At 49.4% G+C, this 24,232-nt stretch overlaps 1 protein-coding gene across 1 annotated transcript in view; it reads left to right on the top strand.

Moving 5' to 3' along the window:
- LOC144755671 (chromodomain-helicase-DNA-binding protein 8-like) overlaps positions 1-24,232 on the top strand; it is a 1,307,007-nt gene that overhangs the window by 289,625 nt on the left and 993,150 nt on the right. The window contains 1 exon segment of the mRNA XM_078644841.1: positions 9,430-9,673. Within this exon segment, the coding sequence (XP_078500967.1) occupies positions 9,430-9,673 (244 nt within the window).

Raw genomic sequence — 24,232 nt, 5'->3', positions numbered from 1 at the left:
AGGACTCGATCACTCCTTCTAAGGCAAAAAACATTAGGCAACCTCTATCGGCACCGAAAAAATCGACGCCGAAGAAGATTATAGAGGAGGAAGATCTGTTTACACCAGATCCTAGACAGAAATAAGTCCATATTACCCAAGAACTGGACATGTGGAAGCAATTCCTTACAAAAAAAGGCCAGCAGACACACCACTTACACCTGTGGTTCCTGCCAAAAAGGATTTTGCAACTTCTCCAATGCACCCTTCCTCTCCTTCACCTTCTTCCTTTCCTATTAATCCATATATTGAACCTATAACTTCTCCTATCCAATCTCCTGCATCATCACACCACACTGACGAGGAGTATGATTTGGGTGGGGGGGATGATGTACCAGAGACACATACATACCCTTTAGATGAGGATATCGACCCAGAATATCCCAAGGAAGACGATGCATATAATTTCCCACCAAATAATGCACCAGACATCCCTGATCCTCAGTACTACCCAACAAAACCCTCCCCTCCAGAGGATAGTATTGGGTTTAATCATTTACTAAACAGAGCTGCACTTTACAATGGGGTTCCTATGCACTCTAATGCCATTGAGGAGGCCTTCTTATTAGACACTTTTGAACAGTCACAAAGGTCTACTCAAATAATAGCAAATCAAAAGGGAGAGAGAGGACTAGGTAAGCTAGTCCGGGTCCCCTGGTTATATGTAGAAATATCAATATAGGACTAGCTAGGTTGTGTTAGTGAGACTCGGGAGGTACATCTGTGGGCAAACCATTAGGTTTGGTCATGAAGCCCTTAGCGAGTGCGACACTTTTTACCACACACCAAGTCACTTAATATAGTTTACTGTCACCCACACATACTCATTGGTCCTGAGGAAAGCCAGTTTTAACCAAAAGGCCTGGCTGAAACATGTAGACCACATAGGACGTAGGAGCTCTTAATACACTCCACATCGTCCACAAGCCTTTTTATCTTGCTAACAGGGGCCCAGATATTAAAATTTACCTTTCACCCTTGGGAACTGGGACCACCTGTATAGCTTTTAACTTTTCACGTTCATACTCACCAATCACTGCACACTCAGTAAGCATACCAGCTCCTCAGTAATCTGGAGTCGCAGCACACCCGGGACACATTCGGTGTCACTGTGGTGGGCCCGATGATGAAGCATGACACCAATTAGGTTGGTGTGTGAGGGCTTCATGACCAAACCTAATGGTTTGCCCACAGATGTACCTCCTGAGTCTCACTAACACAACCTAGCTAGTCCTATATTGATATTTCTTGATATTTCTACTCAAATAATACCCATGATCAAAGGAGTCATTAAACATGCTCCAGACATTTTTAAAGATCCAGTAAGGTGTAGAGTGTTAAATCCCAGAATAGAGAAAAAGTACAGGCCAGCGCCAGCTGATCCAGTATACATTAAGGGACATCTGCCATTAGACTCTTTGGTAGTGTCAAACGCACGTAAAAGGGCCAATTCTCAAACTTCTGTTGACACACCTCCGCCTGACAAAGAATCCAAGATTATTGATGCGTCAGGGAAAAGAATTGCTGCACAAGCAACAAACATATGGCGCATAGCCAACACACAAGCCTTACTCTCACGATACAACAGGGCTCATTACGACCAATTAGAAAAGTTAATGGAACACCTACCAGATCAATACAAGGATCAGGCAGCAGAGCTCTTGCAAGAAGGCAATTTAATATCTAATGGCTCAATTAAATGCGCACTAGATGTAGCTGACACAGCATCCAGAGCAGTTAACACTAGTGTTATTCTCAGACGTCATGCATGGTTACGCATTTCAGATTTCAAACCAGAAGTACAAACTACCATTCTAAACCAGCCCTTCAATCAGAACCAACTGTTCGGGCCGGAAGTAGATAATACACTGGAAAAGATGAAAAAGGACACAGACACTGCTAAGTCTATGGGTGCATTACATTCCAACCAAACCAGAGGTTCTTTTTGCCGCTCCTCTTATAGAGGAGGCTCCAAGCAAACCGGCGCAGATACCACATCATCTTTTAAAACACACACACAGACCTCCTCTAATAAAGGCTACTTTAGAGGAGGATACAGAGGCAATAACAACAAGGGAAGAGGTAGAGGTAATAACAACCGCTCCTCTTCCACTCCCAAACAGTGACTTCCCTCTTCCTCCCCTTACAGCATTCCACTCCTGTGGGGGGGAGACTATCGCAGTTCCTACCTGTCTGGAATTCCATCACAACAGACAAGTGGGTAAGACAAATTATCCAACATGGCTACTGCCTAGAACTCACAGCAACCCCCCCAAACATACCACCCAGGCAGCGTCCAATGTCCACAGAACACATAACTCTGCTTCAACAGGAAGTTCTAGAACTCCTAGAAAAAAATGCTATTCAAGTAGTTCCTCTACAAGAACAAGGAACAGGAGTCTACTCACTGTACTTCTTAATCCCCCAAAAGGACGGGACACTGAGACAAATTCTCGACCTCAGGCCCCTCCACCATTATATACAATCAGATCATTTTCACATGATCACTTTACAACAAGTACTCCCATTGCTAGAACAGTGAGATTTTCTTTCAACACTAGACCTAAAGGACACCTAATTTCATGTGCCTATACATCCTGCGCACAGGAAGTATCTAAGATTTGTCATACAAGGACAACACTATCAGTTCAAAGTCCTTCCATTCGGGGTCACAACAGCACCACAAGTGTTTACAAAGTGCTTAGCAGTAGTAGCAGCACATCTCAGAAGACAACAGATACATGTCTTCCCTTACCTAGACGACTGGCTCATAAAGGCAAGATCGTTCAACCAGTGTGTACAACACACAAAACAAACAATACTAACATTACTCGACTTAGGGTTTACAATAAACCACACCAAGTCGCACCTAGAGCCTTCGCACGTTCATCAATATCTAGGAGCTACCATAAACACATCAGTAGCTCTAGCGTATCCCAGTCAAGCCAGGATTCAAAGCATTCAGAACTTAGTTTCCCTTTTTCAATGCCAACACCCTCTTCAAGCCAGAGTGTTCATGAAACTAATAGGCATGATGGCATCTTGCATCTTCATAGTCCCTCACGCAAGACTGCAAATGCGCCCGCTACAAGAATGTCTAGCACAGCAGTGGAATCCGGCTCAAGGTCAGCTCACAGACCTGGTGTTGGTGGACAGCTGTACATATCTCTCTCTGCAATGGTGGAACACCAAAAACCTGACAAAGGGACGGCCGTTCCTAGACCCTATTCCACAAATAGTGCTCACGACAGATGCATCCCTCACAGGATGGGGAGCCCATCTCTTGTATTACACCACACAGGGCCGATGGAACAATCAACAGAAACAGTTACACATCAATCATTTAGAGCTGCTAGCAATGTTCCTGGCACTCAAAACCTTTCAAGTACAAGTACAAAACAAAGCTGTTCTAATCCGGATGGACAATATGACAGGCATGTATTATGCACAAAAACTGGGGGGACGCACTCTCTGCAACTGTCCCAACTTCCACAGACCATTTGGAGATGGGCCGTCCTTCAAAACATACACCTGACAGTAGAACACTCCAGGAATTCACAATCAAATAGCAGATCTGTTGAGTCGTCAGTCACAACAGATTCACGAATGGGAGCTGCACACACAAGTTCTCCAACCATTCTTCCAAAGGTGGGGGCATCCACAGATAGATCTGTTTACCACACACGAGAATGCGAAATGCCCAAGCTTCGCCGCCAGATTTCCACACCCACAATCGGGGAAAAAATGCGATATGGATGAACTGGTCAGTCAGATTTGCGTACGCTTTTCTGCCTCTCCCACTCATTCCACTAGTAGTACGCAAGCTCAGACAACAGTCTCTCAAACTGATACTAGTGGCCCCCACATGGGCACGTCAGCCGTGGTTCACCACACTGCTGGATCTCTCACTGGTTCCACATCAAAAATTAAGGCTCACGCCATCCCGGTTAACACAGAACCATGGAGAAATAAGACACCCAGACCCAAACCAACTGAATTTGGCGATCTGGCTCCTGAGGTCTTAGAGTTCGGTTACTTAAACCTACTACAAGACTGTATGAAAATAATTAAAGAAGCTAGAAGACCCACTACCAGAGCATGTTATGCGGCCAAGTGGAAAAGATTTGCAATATACTGTAACAACAATAACATTGATCCATTGGATGTTTCCATCCAAGATATCATCTGCTACCTTCTACACCTTCAAAGGTCCAACTTGGCTTATTCTTCCATACGCCTGCATTTAGTAGCAATTGCAGCCTATTTACAAAATAGACAGCATCTATCTCTCTTTAGAGTACCTGCAATTAAAGCACTTATGGAAGGATTAAAAAGAATAATCTTACCTAGGTTACCACCTGCACCAGTATGGAACCTAAACGTGGTCCTTACAAGGCTTATGGGTCCCCCTTTTGAGCCTTTACACAAGTGTGAACTGCAATTCCTAACATGGAAAACTGCCTTCCTTGTTGCCATTACCTCTCTCAGAAGAGTGAGTGAAATACAAGCATTCACAATAGAAGAACCATTTTTTCAAATACACCCTAATAAAGCGGTTCTTAGACCCAATCCAAAATTCCTGCCAAAGTCATTACTCCTTTTCACCTCAACCAATCAGTAGAGTTGCCAGTGTTTTTTCAAAAACCGGACTCTGTTGCAGAAAGAGCTCTACACACCCTAGATGTTAGAAGAGCTTTACTATACTACACAGACAGGACAACATCCTTCAGAAAAACAAAACAACTATTTGTATCTTTCTCTCCACCACACAAAGGCAATCCCATCTCTAAAGGAGGAATTGCCAGATGGATTGTAAAGTGTATTCAAATATGCTATCAAAAAGCAAAACGTACACTAACAGTTCCTCCTAGAGCGCACTCCACTCGCAAACTAGGAGCCTCTATGGCTTTCTTAGGAAACATACCATTAGAGGACATATGCAAAGCAGCAACATGGTCTACCATACACACCTTCACTAAACACTGTTGTGTTGATGTGCAAGCCAAGCAGCAAGCTGCAGTAAAACAAGCTGTACTTAAAACACTATTTCAGTATGCTGCAACGGATACAAGCGACCACCGCTAGGGGAGACACTGCTGCACAATCGTTGCTAAATGTACAATCTACAGCTCATATGACTCGAACGGAATATGCTACTTACCAGTATGCATCTGTTCTTGGCATGTAGAGCTGCAGAGTTTTACATGCCCTCCCGCCTCCCCGGGACTTGTATCCGTTCCAGTACTCATCTTACTTAGATGCACACGCATGGACATCCTTTTCTCTTTTCTTCTACTAACTCCATCATTTCCCATCATGGTGAAAAACAATCTGAGGATGGAGTCGATGACCATGCGCAGTATTGTCCAAGGGAGGAGTCACCTATCTCGTGACTACAAAGACTTCTTCCAAGAAGACAACAACAACCTGCAATCATCCGAGACAAACACCAGGTGGCGATCTATTGCTAAATGTACAACTCTGCAGCTCTACATGCCAAGAACAGATGCATACTGGTAAGTAGCATATTCCTTTTTTCCCAAATACCGGCCACAAGCACAGAAAGGGCGCTACACACACTTGACGCCAGGAGTGCTGTAATGCACTATATTGAAAGGACAAAGGAGTGCAGAAAGACAAAGCAGTTCTTAGTTTCCTTTGCCGGCAGTTTTTTGGGACGAACAGTTACCAAAAATACTATTGCACGGTGGATTGCACAAACCATACAACTCTCCCACAAAGAAGCAGGACAATTGTTACAAGGAGCAGCTCATGCTCACTCAACAAGGAAGAAAGGAGCAACAATTGCGTTTCTAGCTAACACACCAATTCAAGACACTTGCCAAGCTGCAACATCGTCTTCAGTGCACACGTGCACTAAGCACTACTGTGTAGATATCCAAATGAATAAGGAAGCACAAGTTGGACAGAAGGTCTTACAACACATATTCAGTAACCTGAGCTAATCTTCCACCACAATAAGGACAAACCGCTACAAACTCTATGCACAGCATAGTGAATCCAGAAAGATTCACGCTGCAAAACGTTTAGTTTCTTACCTGTCAGTGTAGTTTTGATGCTTGAAGACTTTCTGTATTACTAGCGAACCCACCCTCCTTCGCCAGAAAGATGAGACAGAAGGAAAGGGATTAAAGCCGGAGAAAGACTTAAAAAGATGAAAGGAGAAAAAAAGTAATACATGACAACAAAAAAAAGAATCCGAAGATGGCGGACAAAGGTGGGAGTTTCCGGAGGACCCCAAATGGTGGTATGTCGACGACTCCCACCTGGGGCACGGACAAAATAGAGAAAAAAAGACTAAATTCCGGACCCAATCACTACATGGCGGAATAATGCACAGGATAGTGAATCCAGAAAGTCTTCAAGCTGCAAAACTACATCGACCGGTAAGAAACTATACGTTTCCAATGACTGCTAGAGCACCTGAAAATAGGTACACCAGTATTAGAATGAGACCTCCTCAGCAGGGTTCAGGTAAACAAGCATTGGAAATGCAATAGGTCTCGCAATAACGCGAGTCTGAACTATTAGCATTGTAAATGATAATGCCCTTTATTTTTGCGTTCTGGTTTTTGGAACATAAATAAAAGGCTTTGTCATTTACAAGGCCTATAGCTTAAATTTGCGTTAAAACGAGACCTATTGCATTGCAATGGTGGTGGTGCTGCAGAGTTTTCTCTGAATCTGCACTCTGAATCTGCACTCTGAATCTGCACCCACAATCTGCACTCTGAATCTGCACCCACAATCTGCACCCACAATCTGCACCCACAATCTGAACCCACAATCTGCACCCTGAATCTGCACCCTGAATCTGCACCCTGAATCTGCACCCTGAATCTGCACCCACAATCTGCACCCACAATCTGCACTCTGAATCTGCACCCACAATCTGCACCCACAATCTGCACCCACAATCTGCACCCTGAATCTGCACCCACAATCTGCACCCACAATCTGCACCCACAATCTGCACCCTGAATCTGCACCCACAATCTGCACCCACAATCTGCACCCACAATCTGCACCCACAATCTGCACCCACAATCTGCACCCACAATCTGCACCCACAATCTGCACCCACAATCTGCACCCTGAATCTGCACCCTGAATCTGCACCCTGAATCTGCACCCTGAATCTGCACCCTGAATCTGCACTCTGAATCTGCACTCTGAATCTGCACTCTGAATCTGCACTCTGAATCTGCACTCTGAATCTGCACTCTGAATCTGCACCCACAATCTGCACCCACAATCTGCACCCACAATCTGCACCCACAATGTGTGAGTGGCGTTGCGTGTGTGAGTGGCGTTGCGTGTGTGAGTGGCGTTGCGTGTGTGAGTGGCGTTGCGTGTGTGAGTGGCGTTGCGTGTGTGAGTGGCGTTGCGTGTGTGAGTGGCGTTGCGTGTGTGAGCGGCGTTGCGTGTGTGAGCGGCGTTGCGTGTGTGAGCGGCGTTGCGTGGCTGAGCGGCGTTGCGTGGCTGAGCGGCGTTGCGTGGCTGAGCGGCGTTGCGTGGCTGAGCGGCGTTGCGTGGCTGAGCGGCGTTGCGTGGCTGAGCGGCGTTGCGTGGCTGAGCGGCGTTGCGTGTGTGAGCGGCGTTGCGTGGCTGAGCGGCGTTGCGTGGCTGAGCGGCGTTGCGTGGCTGAGCGGCGTTGCGTGGCTGAGCGGCGTTGCGTGGCTGAGCGGCGTTGCGTGTGTGAGCGGCGTTGCGTGTGTGAGCGGCGTTGCGTGTGTGAGCGGCGTTGCGTGTGTGAGCGGCGTTGCGTGGGTGAGCGGCGTTGCGTGGGTGAGTGGCGTTGCGTGGGAGAGTGTGGTGTTGCGTGGATGATAGTGGGCTTGCGTGGGTGTGAGTGGCGTTGCGTGTCTAAGTGTTGCTGTGTGGGTGAAAGTGGCACAGAGCCTTTGATGTGGCCTGACGCAGGAGAAATGCTGCTGCTGCTAATTAAATACAAGAGTGGCCGGGAAGCGCCGGGAAACACAAGTACGGCCGGCCACATAATTAGGGGAGGAGAAGCCGCACAGCACACGCTGGGAGAAGCCCTTTGATGTGCTGTGCGGCCACGATGCGCGCTCTGTGCTGGGGGAGGAGGGGAGGGCCATTAGCCTGACGAAGGGTGGGAGGGACATTGAGGAACAGATGGCCATGAAAGTTTTTGGGCCAAAAGCGCGTGCCTGTACGTGCACTCGAAGAAAACGCCACGAAAAAAAGCGGTGGTTTGACAATCAGTTCGAGCACTTGAATTCTCGCCATTTCCCATTCCTTCGGAATGGTAAAGGACGAGACCTAAAAAGTACAAGCTCATGAACCAGGTGTGGTGGAGTAGTAGAAGTAGTGGCTCTTACTTTGAATACATCCCATGACTGGTGGAGCTTTGCCTTGGTTACATAGTGTCTAACCAAACCCTGTAGAGCTTGCGGGTTGTTTAATTCACTAGGACTGTTCACTCATTTTCCAAGCCAGGCCTTGACTTTTATCCTTACAATCTCCATGTAAAATATGTAAGGATAATGAAGGCAGTGAATCGGTATCTCGCCAAGGTGTAACACCAATTTTGTACTGTATGACTAGCTAGAAGCTTGAAAGTATTATTGCATTACTGTGTTCCAGTGAGAGCATGGGTGTTAATAGGGGTAGGAACATTCTATAATTCACTGTAATCTAGGGCTGCAGAGTCTTGTAGAGGAGATCACATTAATGCAATCATGTGAGGACTGAATGCCACATTTTGTAATAGCTAGATGATCTGAATCATCAAGCAGTGGAACTAAATGAGTGAACTAGTTTGCATAGTCTTTGGTTATTCTTAGTCTCGTATGAAATTGTCCTTTTTCAACCTGTATTGGACATCTCTGTCCTAGGCTTTTAGCATGGGATTGTAAGTTGAATTGTACTTGTGTATACTAGTGGCAGCAATGGGTTTGAGGCAAAGGGGGCTTGCTGCACAGAGGAAGTGACAATACATTCTATGGGAAGGTAGCAAGTCTACACCACTGCACTAAAGGGGTAGGAAGAGGCCTAAAAGAAAATCTGGTAATTGGAAATACACATGGCTTGTTAATTTGTTCCTTTATTATCCGTTCTAAATGTTATTTTTCCCCCCTTTATTGAGTTCATATGTCTAGTGTGTTACAATACTCAAAGCAAGCTTCAGTGTGAATACGTTATTTTTCGTTTTAGAATGTAGGCAAAGCAGAAGCAGTGAGCTATTTAAAATATGTACAAGCCATATTAATAGAAGTGCATCGAGTAACTATTTTGCTATGCTCAGATGTTCTTTTTATCACATTTACTTCACCTCCATTTTCACGCATTCTCTCTTTGCTGTGCATTGCTCTTTACCTCTTGAAATCTTCAAATCCCTCTCAGACAGAACTGCATCCTGGCAGATGAGATGGGTTTGGGGAAGACCATCCAGTCTATCACTTTTCTTGAGGAGGTGTACAGCGTTGGCCTGCGTGGACCCTTCCTGGTCATCGCCCCACTTTCCACCATCACCAACTGGGAGCGTGAATTTGCCACGTGGACTAACATGAATACCATTGTCTACCATGGAAGCCTGGCCAGTCGGCAGATGATCCAGCAATATGAGATGTACTGCAAGGACTCCAAGGTGAGGCATGTGTAGACATAGACACTACTGTTTTCTGTTTCTATTTTTTGTGAACTCTGTTGGAGGGTTTCAGTGTGTACCAATATTTTCAAATTATTTTTTTTATTCTGTCGTTCATTGTTTACTCTTTTTTTGCTTCATAAAATAATCACATGGATGGTGTTTCCCAGTGCTTACAAATAACTTTTTTCCCCCAGCCCTCCCTTCCAATTATTCATTTTCTTTACCTCTTAACAGCTTCTCCCTATTATGAGAAAGTGCCATCTTTCTTGCATTAGGTATGCCCCCACTTTTTCTGAACTGCTGATGTGCTTTGACTGAGTGAGCCCTGGGTTCCTGCCAACCAGGTTCCTAGGGCCTGTGTTCCTTCTCTAAAACTATGCTGAAACAAATGACCCAATTGGCATCTCGGGCCATCTGTCAGCCCCTAGTAAATGGTACCCTAGGTACCAAGGGCATGGTGACCACAGAAGACCCCTGAGGGCTGCAGCACGTATTGTGCCACCGTCAGGGGCCCTGTACCCTGGCACCCACACACTGCCTTTGCAGACAGAGTGTGAGAAGTTGGCCTGATACATAGTGATCACTAGAATAGTGAGCACTGCATATCAGTCCAAACAACCCTTATTGATGATTGGTTGTAAGTCAACCTTATAGACCAGCTATCCTAGTAGCATGGATACAAGCAATCTAAGGCTAAGACTCTAGAGGGCGTGTTAAGCCAGCTGTTTTACCATCACATTACCCCTTGAACACCAAGTGAAAGGACACCACACAAGTTGTTATGAAAATAAACAGATATTTATTTATAACAAGTCTACCCTGAACTCTTTATGAGTCAGGGAGCTAAGCACACAAAAAAACTCTTACGAAAATACTTTAAGTCGCACAATTTACACAAATGCCCGAGGGGCACGAAAAACCATATATTGCAAAAGTGGAATGCGAACTTGCTAGCAGGTAAGTAGTACTTTTCTAGACTCAGGAATCGCTAGGCCTACAATTCCAAACACTGGGATTAGATGCAGGAGGCCTGTGGACGTCGTGTGCAGAGTGGGAACTCTCACGCGTAAGGCGGGAAAAAGTCTATGGAGGCTAGCAGTTGCAAAGTTACTGTTCTCGGGCGAACCCGACTAGGTGGGTCGAAAACAAGAGTGGATCCGAACACTTAGGGTGTTGGACTATGCTGGAGCACCCGAGTACTCAGGTTACCTAGCCCAGGGGCTGCGGCTGCATAGGGTTGAAGTTGCGTCGGAAACCCTCGTTGAAGATCCAGGAGCCTGAAGAAAGAAGTTGCTGGCAGGCGGCCAGTGAAGGAGTTCGTGGTGATCCAAGCCTGGATCGGGGAAGAAGAAACCTGTAAGCAGAGGGGACCAAGTTCTGAATCACTAGCCAGTGATTTGAGTGGGCACCAGGATGGCACCGGACGAAGTCACCTCAACCAGGTGAGTGGGCGCTGCTGGGCTCTGCAGTCTCTCGGACCAGGAGGCGTTGTCGGCGACCAGGATGGAGGTGCGAGCTGGCCCACGAAGGTACTTGCTGTCGACGTCGCTGGACCCAGGATTGGGCAACAAGTCTTGGCAAATGCAAGGCCCACGCGGTGGACCTAAAATGGCGTCTTGAGTGGACCAGGAGGGTCCAGGGTGCTCCTCTTCTGGAGGGGAGCCAGGGCTAGTCTGGAGCAACCAGGCCAGCAGTATTTGTCGTCGTGGAGCGTCGTGAGAGGGCCACTAGCCAACGGGCAAGCGACCTGGACAACGCGGTGAGCAGTAAAAAGCAGAAGGGCCCCACGCAGATCTCGTGGATGCAGGGGGGCTGAACTTCGGTGCTGGAGCTGCTCAGGGTCGGGGCTTCTCTTACCCCAAAGCACTCAGTCGAGGGTCACTCGGGAGTCGTGCTGGACAAGCGTCGTGCAGTTCTGAAGATGGCCGGTCCCTCGAGGTCTCGTCACACCCACGGATCACAGCTGGGCTGATGATGTAGGTTGAGGTCAGAGGTGCCAGGGAAGCCGGTTCTCGTCGTGCTGGAGCAGTCTTGATCCGAAGGAGAGACTGGCAACAAACCGCGATGCTTGGTTGGTGCCTGCTGCTGCAGGGTGACTACTCCTTAGTCACAAGGGAGAAATCTTGAGAAGAGTCTTGAGTTCCTTCTTGCAGAAAGTAGTTTCAGGATTCAAAGATGATCTGATTTGGAAGGGGGCCAGGTCCTACCTTTATCCTGCAAAAAGGGGCTGGCACGCGACTAAGTCCTGCCCTATGGGTGGGACTAGGAGGGGGGTGGTTACACCCCTCTCCTTTGGCGGGCTTTCCCCAGGCCAGGGGCTGGAGTGCCCCTGGAACTGGTTTCAGCCGGCCTATGCACAGTGAGCACCGGGGTGCCACTTGCAGTCACCTTCCTCTAAAGCCCTGCCTACCTAGGATACACAAAATCCTGTCTGGGACGGTGCTGGCACCGCCCCTGGCAGGAAACCCTTTGTCCTTGCCTCCTGGGCTGGGAGGACTCCCAGCAGCAGGAGGGCAGACTTGTGTCTCGGTGGCAGCATCCATTTTGTGGAGCTAAGGCTCTGTCTGACTTTAACCGGGGTTACAGGTTACATACATGTCGTGTCCCTCTAGAAGGGTGGAATGCTAACCCCGTCGCCAGAATTGGCGAGGGGTTAGTATTCCAATTCGTATGACACCTTACTCGACATGTTTTGATAAAGCGATACCAGAGTTGGCACATAACCGCGAGGATTATAATGCACTTAAGAGTATATGGTATGCGATATCATGGAAACGGCTAAGGGATGGATCCCGAAAGCCGCAGACAGGCTCAGCTCATGCCAGAGCACCATCTCACACGATTCCAAGCACTCTGCCTTCAGGATTGTTAAGGCCTGCCATAGGAGTGACTGATAGGAGATCTGTGTGTCCCTTTAGGTTTAGATATAGGAATACTATATCTACAACAGAGGGTGGGTACACCACTCTGCCCCAGCTGTCAAGCAGCCAGTTGTGTCTGATTTAGTCAGCCAGCCCAGGGGTGGCATAATACATGCTGCAGCCCCTGGGAGACTTCTGGGTGCACCTCAGCCCTGGGTACAGGGACTTGAGAGGGCCCAGTGCCAATTCAGTACCTGGGTACAATTTGGAGTAGAGAGAACAGCTAGGCTGTGGGTCTGATTAGCAGGCCCACAGCCAGGGAAAGTCGTAAACCAGTGAAGCAAAAAGCAAAAATCTGGGTGATCATAGGATTGCAGACCCTACTCTCCTACACAGAGTGCCGAAGTACAGAACTAAAGCTAGAGTTGACATGGCACCCATCCCTGGGTGCCTTGCCCACAGAACCCACTGCTCTGGCATACTTTATTCACCCCTCTAGCTGGGTGCCCTATGCCAGAGGAGAGGGCACAGGTGGATGAGCCATGTGCCCCTACAGTACCCAGGGCCATTCCTGGGCACTGTAAGTGCAGTGATGCCATTAAGAGTATATGGTGCTGGGAGGTTGTCATTACGAACTCCACAGCACCATAATGGCTTCACTGAAGACTGACAAATTTGGTACCAAACTTCTCAGCACATTAAACCTGCACTGATGCCAGTGTGAGATTTGATGTAAAATGCACCAAAGGGCATCTTAGAGATGCCCTTCAAAACCCGAACCTACAATCCACGTCTGGGCTGAGTGGCTGCAGAAGCTGCCACACAGCAGACATGTTGCTGGACCCCTGGGTGGAGAGCCCCCCGCTCTCCTGGGCCTGCAACAATGCATATCCGACTGAACTATTTTGTTTGATGCCCGATGGAGCTGCTTGGTTTAGCTAAAGTGGGAGATCTACCCAGTCGGTCTTTAGACAGACTTCCTTTCGTCTCTCCTTGTTGTGTCTTCCCGTATCCTCCCTTTCTCACCTCCCCTGCCCCCTCCACTACTTTTCTCTCTCCTCTCCTAATGTATTGCCTATTTTTTGATGTATTGTGTAATTGTTGATTGTGAGAAGTTGGCCTGATATATAATGTTCACTATTCTAGTGAACACTCTGTATCAGTCCAAACAACCCTTATTGATGTTTGGTTGTAAGTCAACCTGATAGACCAGCTATCCTAGTAGCATGGACACGTGCAGTCTTTAGGCTAAACTCTAGAGGGCGTGTTAAGCCAGCTGTTTTACCATCACATATACCCCTTGAACACCAAGTGAAAGGACACCACACAAGTTAATATGAAAAATAAAGTAGATTTATTTATAACCAGACTACCCTGGCTCTTTATGAGACAGGGAGCTAAGCACACAACAAAACTCTTAAAGAAATACTTAAAGTCGCACAATTTACACAAATGCCCGAGGGGCACGAAAAACCATATACTATACAAGTGGAATGCGAAATACTAGCAGGTAAGTAACTATTCTCATAGGCTTTAGAATCGCTAGGACTGGACTACTGAACCTTTAGATTACAAGCAGGAGGCCTAGGGACGTCGTGTGCAGAGTGGGAACTCTCAGGCGTAAGGCGGGAAAAAGTCTATGGAGGCTAGTAAAAGCAAAGTTAGTGTTTTCGGGCGAACCCGACTAGGTAGGTCAAAAACGAAAGTGGTTCTAGACACTTAGAGAGTTGGACTACGCTGGAGCACCGGAGTACTCAGTTTACCTAGCCCAGGGGCTGCGGCTGCATAGGGTTCAAATGTCGTCGGGTTTCTTCGTTGATGAACCAGGAGCCTGAAGAAAGAAGTTGCTGGCAGGCGACCAGTGAAGAAGTTCTTGGGGATCCAAGCCTGGATCGGAGAAGAGGAAGAACTGTAAGCAGAGGGGACCAAGTTCTGAATCACTAGCCAGTGATTTAGGTGGGCACCAGATTGGCACCGGACGAAGTCACCTCAACCAGGTGAGTGGGCGCTGCTGGGCTCTGCAGTCTCTCGGACCAGGAGGCGTTGTCGGCGACCAGAATGGAGGTGCGAGCTGTCCCACGAAGATATCTGCTGTCGACGTCGCTGGACCCAGGATTGGGGCAACAAGTCTTGGCAAATGCAAGCCCACGCGGTGGACTCAAAATGGCGTCTGGAGTGGACCAGGAGGGTCCAGGGTGCTCCTCTGTTGGAGGGGAGCAAGGGCCAGTCTGGAGCAACCAGACCAGCGGTGTTTGTCGTCGAAGTTCGTCGTCAGAGGGCCACTAGCCAACGGGCAAGCGACCTGGACAACGCGGTGAGCAGCAAAGAGCAGAAGGGCCCCACGCAGATCTCGTGGATGCAGGGGAGCTGAACTTCGGTGCTGGAGCTGCTCAGGGTTGGGGCTTCTCTTACCCCAAAGCACTCGGTCGAGGGTCACTCGGGAGTCGTGCTGGTCAAGCGTCGTGCAGTCTTGGAAGATGGCCGGTCCCTCGAGGTCTCGTCACACCCACGAATCACAGCTGGGCTGATGATGCAGGTAGAGGTCAGAGGTGCCAGGGAAGCCGGTTCTCCTCGAGCTGGGCAGTCTTGATCCGGTGAGGAGACTTACAGCAGACCGCGATGCTTGGTTGGTGCCTGCTGCTGCAGGGTGACTACTCCTTAGTCACAAGGGAGAAATCTTAGGAAGAAGTCTTGAGTTCCTTTCGTGGAAAGTAGTTTCAGGATTCAAAGATGATCTGATTTGAAAGGGGGCCTGCTCCTACCTTTATCCTGCAAAAGGGGGCTGGCACACGACTAAGTCCTGTCCTATGGGTGGGACTAGGAGGGGGTGGTTACACCCCTCTCCTTTGCCGGGCTTTTCCCCAGATCAGGGGCTGGAGTGCCCCTGGAACTGGTTCAAGCCGGCCTATGCATAGTGAGCACCGGGGTGCCACTTGCAGTCACCTTCCTCTAAAGCCCTGCCTACCTAGGATACACAAAATCCTGTCTGGGACGGTGCTGGCACTGCCCCTGGCAGGAAACCCTTTGTCCTTGCCTTCTGTGCTGGGAGGACTCCCAGCAGCAGGAGGGCAGACTTGTGTCTCGGTGGCAGCATCCATCTTGTGGAGCTGAGGCTATGTCTGACTTTAACCGGGGTTACAGGTTACCAACATGTCGTGTCCCTCTAGAAGGGTGGAATGCTAACCCCGTCGCCAGAATTGGCGAGGGGTTAGTATTCCAATTCGTATGACACCTTACTCGACATGTTTTGATAATGTTATACCAAAGTTAGCATATGACCGCGAGGTACATAATGCACTTAAGAGTATATGGTATAGCGTTATCATGGAACAGCTATTAGGACTGGGTTCCGCAAGCTGCAAACGGGCTCAGCTCATGCCAGAGCACCATTTCACATTATTCCACGCACTCTGCCTTCAGGATTGTTAAGGCCTGCCATAGGAGTGACTGATAGGAATATATGTGTCCATTTTAGGTTTAGATATAGGAATACTATATCTAAAGCAAAGGGTGATTACACCACCTTGCCCCAGCTGTCAAGCAGCCAGTTGTGTCGGATTTAGTTAGTCAACTCAGGGGTGGCATAATACATGCTGCAGCCCCTGGGAGACCTCTGGGTGCCCCTCAGCCCTGGTTACAGGGGCACAAGAGAGGGCCCAGTGCCAATTCAGTACATGGGTACAATTTGGAGTAGAGAGAACAGCTAGGCTGTGGGTCTGATTAGCAGGCCCACAGCCAGGGAAAGTCGTAAACCAGTGAAGCAAAAAAAGCAAAAAATCTGGGTGATCATAGGATTGCAGACCCTTCTCTCCTACATGATCTTTTTCTGTTACATTGTTGATTCTCATGTAAAGCGCTATGATACCTTCGGGTCTAGCCAGCACTATATAAAACCCTTTATATAAAAATATAAAAAATAAAGTCTACAAATCAGGTACCACTGTCATATACAAACGGTCATGAAATTATTCAAACAAGCAAATCCAACAAAAAGATCTGTAGCCCAGGTTACTCAAGAAGCCTAACAAACACTATATGGCTGAGCCCAGATAATTTATTAAAAGGCATGCATGATATATTGAACAGAGGCAACATCTTACGGCTGCTATCTCACATTCCCTCTCTAGAAGATGTGACAACAGCAGATCTGGCCTCAATCTAATTCATAGCCGAGGATGGATTAAGTGGTGAAAAAAGTAAAGCAACATGGTCAACATCCTTAATTGCATACAAAATACTTGCAGAGGCTCAAACATTTAAAAACTGGGGGATAACAATAAATCCGTACATAAAACCGAGATATCCGGAATTGCATTTAATGGAGGTGTAAAAAATGTTTGTGCTAGTTACAGTTTGCGTATTTCTAAAGTGTATATTTTGGAAGCCCTTTTTTCACCTGAAACCTCAATCTTTTATCACTTTTTAAGTAGTTGATGTAGATAACCTAGACACCTGATGCATGCGCCCTTGGTGATTTGTTGTCTCACTTTTTGTTTTGAATTATGTTCCTAACTGTTACAATGCGGTTCAACTGTTATGAAAATTATTGTAAAGCGCTCTGATATCCTTAGGGATCCAGTTCGAGCTATATAAAACTTTATAAATAAATCAAATAAATAAAATCCTGGGCGAGGTGCTATGTCTCCTCCCCCAGGATGGACAGGGGAAAGCTTCAAATACATGCCGCCTCTGAGAGCTTCTCCAGACCATTTGCTGTACCCAGCAACTGGCCCCCACCAGTTCTGCCCCCACTCTGGCAGGAAGACTGGCGGGAAAAACGTCAGGAAGGGGGGTGTGCCAACCTTTGCCAACTCCCCCCCTCAGGTGGAGGAGGCGAGGTGAAACACGACCCCGGGCTCCGGCCATCTTGTAGATGGGGAGCCCTGCCCAATCCCAGCTAGGCTCCTGCCCCCCTCCTACAGGAGATGAGCAGTCTAAGGGGTGTACTCGCCCCAGGACAGGGACCTATTGGTCCCTGCCCTTCCCCTACCTGTAACGCCCCTAAATTTAGTATTTAGGGGCTCCCTGAAACTTTCTTCCTCAGAACCCGATACCAAAAAGAAGAAAGGTCAAGAAAAAGACCTGCCATGTAGCTGATAACAGGACGACAACAACTGACTTGACCCCAGCCCTACCGGCCTGTTGATCCTGGAACCTGCTCCTGCCTAAACCCGGTGACCCCCGCGGACAGCAACCGTGGGACACCCAGAGGACCTGCCTGCCTTGACCCTCTTGAAGATTGGGACTCCCATCAGCAGAGGCTTTGCTGCAACAACTCACCTGGTGCCCACCAAGAAGCTCCGTACCAGCCCACTCTGCACCAGCCGAGGCCGAGCCAACCCGAACTAAGACCACGAGGACGTCCCCCTGGCGACTGGAACCCGAAGTCCAGTGCCCAAAGACCCTCCTCGACGAACCAGCCGACGCCTGCAGACTCAGAACCGAGGGCCACCCCAACCGCGACCAGCAGAGGGTAAGCTTTTCCGACACCCAAAGACACCCCTGCACCCGGTGCCCTACAGACCCCAGTGCCCCCCTTTGGGGTACCTACCTGTGCTCCAATATCCCAACTTACCTCTTGAGGTGCTGGTCGCCCCTGGAGAGTCTCCGTCCCCGAGCCTGCAGACTTTGTTCCCTTTTCAAGATCCTCATTGGATAATATTGAGCGCCCGGCGGCTCAAAAGCACCCTGCACCCAGCCGCTGGCTGTGACCCCTTTGTCCTATACTACTCCCCCCTCTTGCAAGTGACCAGGAGCCCAGCTCCCAGAACCGCGCGGCCTGCTAGCCAGCAGCCACCAACCGAAGGCCCCCTTTTCCCTTATTGGATACCATTGGGCCTACCTACCTCTGCCCCCGGCCGCCCCTGTGCCGCTGGGATTGGACTAACTGTACTTACCTGACCCTGGGGGACCCCTGAGTCTATGCCCAGAACCTTAACTTCACCAACCAAGTACTCACCTGGGAACTGGTAATGCGCTTACCTGCCATTGGATAGCATTGACACCTTTTGACTCGACGTACGAAATACTGAAACGCAAGTTCGAGGCATGTGGGCTGCTAAATTCATATCTATAGCATAGATCGCCGCCTAGTGTTTCCTCCCCTGGACTACAGTGCGCATGGGCATCGACTCCATCCCCAGATTGTTTTTTTCCGCCATTGGGTTCGGATGTGATTTCGACGTCTCCTGTTCGGAATCGATAAAAAAACTCTCTTTTCAAGGCCAAAAGGCCTTCGCTTATCCCGTCGGTATTGTTCGCGTTCGGTCTCGTGAACTCTCCAACTCGTCGAGTCGGAGAGCTGAGGAGTCGGGTGACTCTTCGGTCATCAAGATCCTGTGAACGCAGCAAGACTTGGACGGCATGGAACGAAGTCCATTCAAGAAGTGCCCCGTGTGTGGCTCGAAGTACCCACACATCGACGTACACCCTGTGTGTAATAAATGCCTGTCGCCGGACCATAACGAGACCAACTGTATGGCCTGTTCCAAATTCAGGTCAAAGAAGACTCTCAAGCTTCGGCGCGTGGCGCGCCTCCAAGCACAGCGGTCGGCCCCGGCGCCGGACGACATCTTCGAAGACCCCGAAGCAGAAGTACAAGTACTTCAACTACAAGTTTCACCTTCATCGGCGGAGGTCCAGCCCGAATCCGAGGCAGATGTCGTGGCTCCAGACCTGGCAGAAAACGTCGAGGAGGTAGGGGACTACGAAGAAGTATATGGGGCCGTGGAAGATAGCTCGGAGGATGAGCTATGCCCCGTTCGTACTCTGACAATGGCCCAGGTCACGGGATCGCCACGCGGCCTTACCCACGACCTTCCACCTCGATCCACGGCCCCGCCTTCCGGCCCGGCTACGGACACTTCAGCGGAGCCGCCATTACAGAAATCGAAACCGAAACTCACACAATCGGTATCGACGAAGATGGCCGACACCTCAGGGGAGCCGCCATTAAAGAAATCGAAACCGAAACTCACAACATCGGTATCGACCAAAACAAAGATGGTCGACACGCCATCGACACCGACGACGCCTGCTCCGCCATCGACGCCGTCGTCTTCGGACACCTCAAAACCTTCTAAAGCTAGCGACCCAGCAAAGGTGTCGAAAGTGGCCAAGGAACCAAGCTCGAAGGGTGTGCTCGAGCGGGTGTCGAGCAAGGTGGCCGGGTCGAAGTCAAAGTCGGCGACGGGCACCGAGCAACAGTCTGGAGTACCGAAGCAAAAAACAAAGGCAGTCGATCCGAAGAAGTCTGCGTCCGCGCCTGCGGCTGGGGTCGGTGACAGTAGCGCGATGGTCGAAGACACGTCTGCGCCTACGGCGGCAAACAGCCATCAACGACGCTCGTCTCTTCACATGGAGGTGGACAGAGGTCGTCCCTCGGGTCGACGAAACCATCCGCTTCGTTTACCAAGCAGATATCGGATTCCCTCAAGCGGATACGGGACAAGGCGTCGGCGTCGGAGCCGAGCACACCTTCAGCACCCCCAACCGCTGGCCCCACGAAGAAGACTTCGATGCCGATCCTCTACACTCTACCGCCTAAGGTGGCGCCTAAGGCCTTTGCACCACGCTTGGTGACCAAGGACTCCACAGCTTCCGGCGCAAGTCTCGGTCCTCGACAACCTCTACTGGAGGAGCAGTCAGCGCGTTTTATCGACGCCGACACAGGGAAGCTCACGCTGTACAAGAGGAAAATTACTTCACAGCCTCTGGAGTCGTTTGTAATTCCTCTCAAACGGAAGAGGCCAGCACCAGATACTCCAGTGCTAGTTGAACAACTTCCTCCACAGCCTGGGAGAGGGGCGACACCTTCACCCACTTGCTCAGAAGGAGATGAAGGGGAACAAGATGAGGTGTATAACTTTCCTGCAAACACAGACACTGATGATCAGCAGGACTCCTGGATGGCCACTGGTGATCACGGAGACCAGCAGGTTCTCCAGGACACTCAGGTTTATGGTGTAAAAACCTCTCCCACAGAAGACTCTGCGGCATTTAATGCTTTAATTGAGAGGGCAGCTACAAATCATAAAGTAGAGATGCATGCTGACCCTGTGGAGGATGACTTTTTATTTGACACTTTCTCTGCAGCGGAAAAAACTGTGAAAACTCTTCCTATGCTAAATGGGGTCCTTAAACATGCCAGGGACATTTTAAAGGAACTCACCAGGGCTCGGGTGGTGAACCCCAGGATAGAGAAAAAATACTGGCGACCCAACCTACATCCGGGGCCAGTTGCCCTTAGACTCTTTGGTGGTCTCAAATGCCCGCAAGAGGGCAAACTCTCAAACAACGGGTGAAGCTCCTCCCCCGGATAAAGAGTCCAAACTGCTAGAGGCATCGGGGAAAAGGGTGGCAGCTCAGGCAGCAAACATCTGGCGCATATCAAACACACAGGCTCTGCTGGCCAGATACGATAGGGCGCACTACGACACCCTGGAACAACTGCTGCAACACCTTCCAGACCAGTTTAAGGAGGGAGCTGAGATGCTTATACAGGAGGGCAAGCTCATCTCCAACGCTGCGATAAAATGTGCGCTCGACGTTGCGGACACAGCAGTGAGGGCGATAAACACTAGTGTTATGCTGAGGCGTCAAGCATGGCTCCGCATCTCAGGGTTCAAGCCTGAGATCCAGACAGCTATCCTTAACCAGCCTGTTAATCCAGACCGGTTATTTGGCCCAGAGGTGGACACCACCCTCGAGAAAATCAAGAAAGATACGGAGACTGCCAAATCCATGGGTGCTCTCCGGTCTCAGCAATTCCGTGGGAACACTTTTCGTCGCTCAGGCAATCGAGGTGTTACCAGAGGACACTTGGCACAGCAAACGCCTTACAACAAGGGTGGGGCGCAATCCTCGTACCCCAAACAAGGTAGAGGAGGGTACCGGGGAAACAGTGCCAAAGGCAGAGGAAGAGGCAACAACTGCTCCCGTTCCTCTGCCTCCAACAAACAGTGACTTCCTGTCACTGCCCCCCAACCATCCAACACCTGTCGGGGGGAGACTACAACGGTTCCTCCCTGTCTGGCAGTCCATCACCACAGACAGGTGGGTACGGCAACTTATCCAGTTCGGCTATTGTTTGGAGTTAACATCCACTCCCCCCAAGACAACGTCCTATGTCAGCCGAGCACTTGCACTTATTGCAGCAGGAAGTTCTTGTAATGCTGCAAAAAGGCGCTATAGAGCTTGTGCCGGTGGAGGAGGAAGGCACAGGGGTGTATTCCCTGTACTTCTTAATCCCAAAGAAGGACGGCTCACTCAGACCGATTCTGGACCTCAGGCCTCTGAACCAGTACATTCTTTCAGAACACTTCCACATGTTAACACTGCAACAGGTTCTTCCATTACTAAACCAGGGAGACTTCCTCGCAACCTTGGACCTCAAGGATGCTTATTTCCACATACCACTCCATCCTTCACACAGAAAGTATCTCAGGTTCACCATACAAAACAGGCATTACCAGTTCAAGGTTCTCCCCTTCGGAGTGACTGCTGCCCCCAGAGTGTTCACCAAATGTCTGGCAACAGTAGCAGCGCACCTCAGGAGACAAAACATACATGTCTACCCTTACCTAGACGACTGGCTCGTTCAAGCCAAGTCGGAGCGACAGTGTGCCACAGACATGTCTCACACCATTCACCTTCTTCATGGTCTGGGGTTTTCCCTGAACTATCCCAAGTCGCACCTCCTGCCAGCCCATGTGCGGCAGTATTTGGGTGCGACAATAAATACTCTGACTGCCACGGCTCAGCCGAACCAAGCACGGATCGACAACATCCAGTCGCTAATCCAACGGTTCAGACCGCAACACTCCCTCCCAGCGAGAGTGTTCATGCAGTTGATAGGCATGATGGCCTCCTGCATCTTTATAGTCCCGCACGCCAGGTTGCATATGCGTCCGCTCCAGGAATGCCGGGCACGTCAGTGGACTCAGGCTCATGGCCAGTTGAAAGACCTAGTGTTGGTGACCGGTCGGGCATACAGCTCTCTGCATTGGTGGACTCCACACAACCTTTGCAAGGGCCGACCGTTCCAAGAGCCTGTGCCACAGATTACCCTGACGACGGACGCATCTCTCCAGGGATGGGGAGCTCACGTGCTCCACTACACGGTGCAGGGACTATGGACACCGCAACAGAAGAAGATGCACATCAACTACCTAGAACTGATGGCAATCTTCATGGCACTCAAGTCCTTCAAAGTACATCTGTGCAACAAGGTCGTGTTGATGCGGACGGACAACATGACGGCCATGTACTACATACAAAAGCAGGGAGGTACACACTCTCCACAGCTGTCTCATCTGGCTCAGGGCATGTGGAAGTGGGCCATTCAGAGGAACATCTTCCTCATGGCGGAACACCTCCCGGGCAAGGACAATCAGATGGCGGATCTGCTCAGCAGATACAGCCACCAAATGCACGAGTGGGAGATGCATCCATCAGTACTCCGCCCGTACTTCCAGCAGTGGGGTCATCCAGAGATAGACCTCTTTGCGACAAGGGAAAACGCAAAATGCCAAAGCTTTGCCGCCAGGTTTCCTCACCCACAGTCGCAGGGCAATGCGATATGGATGAACTGGTCAGGCAGATTTGCGTACGCTTTTCCCCCAGCGCCTCTCATTCCGCTGGTGGCAAGAAAGCTAAAGCAACACTCGATGACGCTCATCCTGGTTGCTCCAACGTGGGCACGCCAACCTTGGTACACCACGTTTCTATAACTCTCCGTGGTACCGCATCAAAGGCTGCGCCTCACACCCAAGCTATTGACGCAGAACCATGGCGACATTCAGCATCCAGATCCGCAACAGCTCAATCTGGCGATCTGGCTCCTGAGGTCTTAGAGTTTGGCTACCTTAATCTGCCTCCTGAATGCATGGACATCATCCGGGAGGCAAGAAAGCCCACTACCAGAGCTTGCTATGCAGCAAAGTGGAAGCGGTTTGTCGTTTACTGTACAGAACACAAGATCAACCCGCTAGATGCATCCATTCCTAACATCATCTGCTACTTGTTACATCTTTACAAATGCAATCTAGCATACGCTTCCATTCGGATACACTTATCCGCCATAGCAGCTTATCTTCAAAACAGGCAGCATCTCTCTGTTTTTAGGGTGCCTGCCATTAAAGCCTTCCTGGAAGGGCTGAAACGGGTCATCCCTCCCAGGACCCCACCAGCTCCTGCGAGGAATCTCAACGTGGTCCTCACCAGGTTGATGGGTCCACCCTTTGAGCCTCTACATTCGTGTGAGATTCAATTCCTCACATGGAAAGTCGCTTTTCTCATTGCCATCACGTCTCTAAGACGCGTTAGTGAGCTACAAGCGCTCACGATTCAAGAGCCGTTTATACAAATTCATTCCAACAGGGTGGTGCTCCGCACTAACCCCAAGTTTCTTCCTAAGGTGGTGTCGCAGTTCCATGTCAATCAAAGCATTTAACTGCCCGCATTCTTTCCAAACCCAGAAACTGTAGCAGAAAGAATGCTCCATACACTAGACGTCAAAAGGGCATTAATGTACTATATTGACAGAACACAACCTTTTAGAAAGACACAGCAACTCTTTGTTGCCTTCTCTGTACAGCACAAAGGCAACCCCATTTCCAAAGCAGGAATAGCCAGGTGGATCGTTAAGTGTATTCAGATTTGCTATCAGAAAGCTAAGCGCACCTTAACGGTCCCC

This window comes from Lissotriton helveticus, chromosome 5_1, assembly GCF_964261635.1.
Source record: "Lissotriton helveticus chromosome 5_1, aLisHel1.1, whole genome shotgun sequence".
NCBI classification, from domain to species: Eukaryota; Metazoa; Chordata; class Amphibia; order Caudata; family Salamandridae; genus Lissotriton; species Lissotriton helveticus.
Note: the sequence above shows the minus strand (reverse complement) of the source record. Positions and strands in the feature narration are given on the sequence as shown.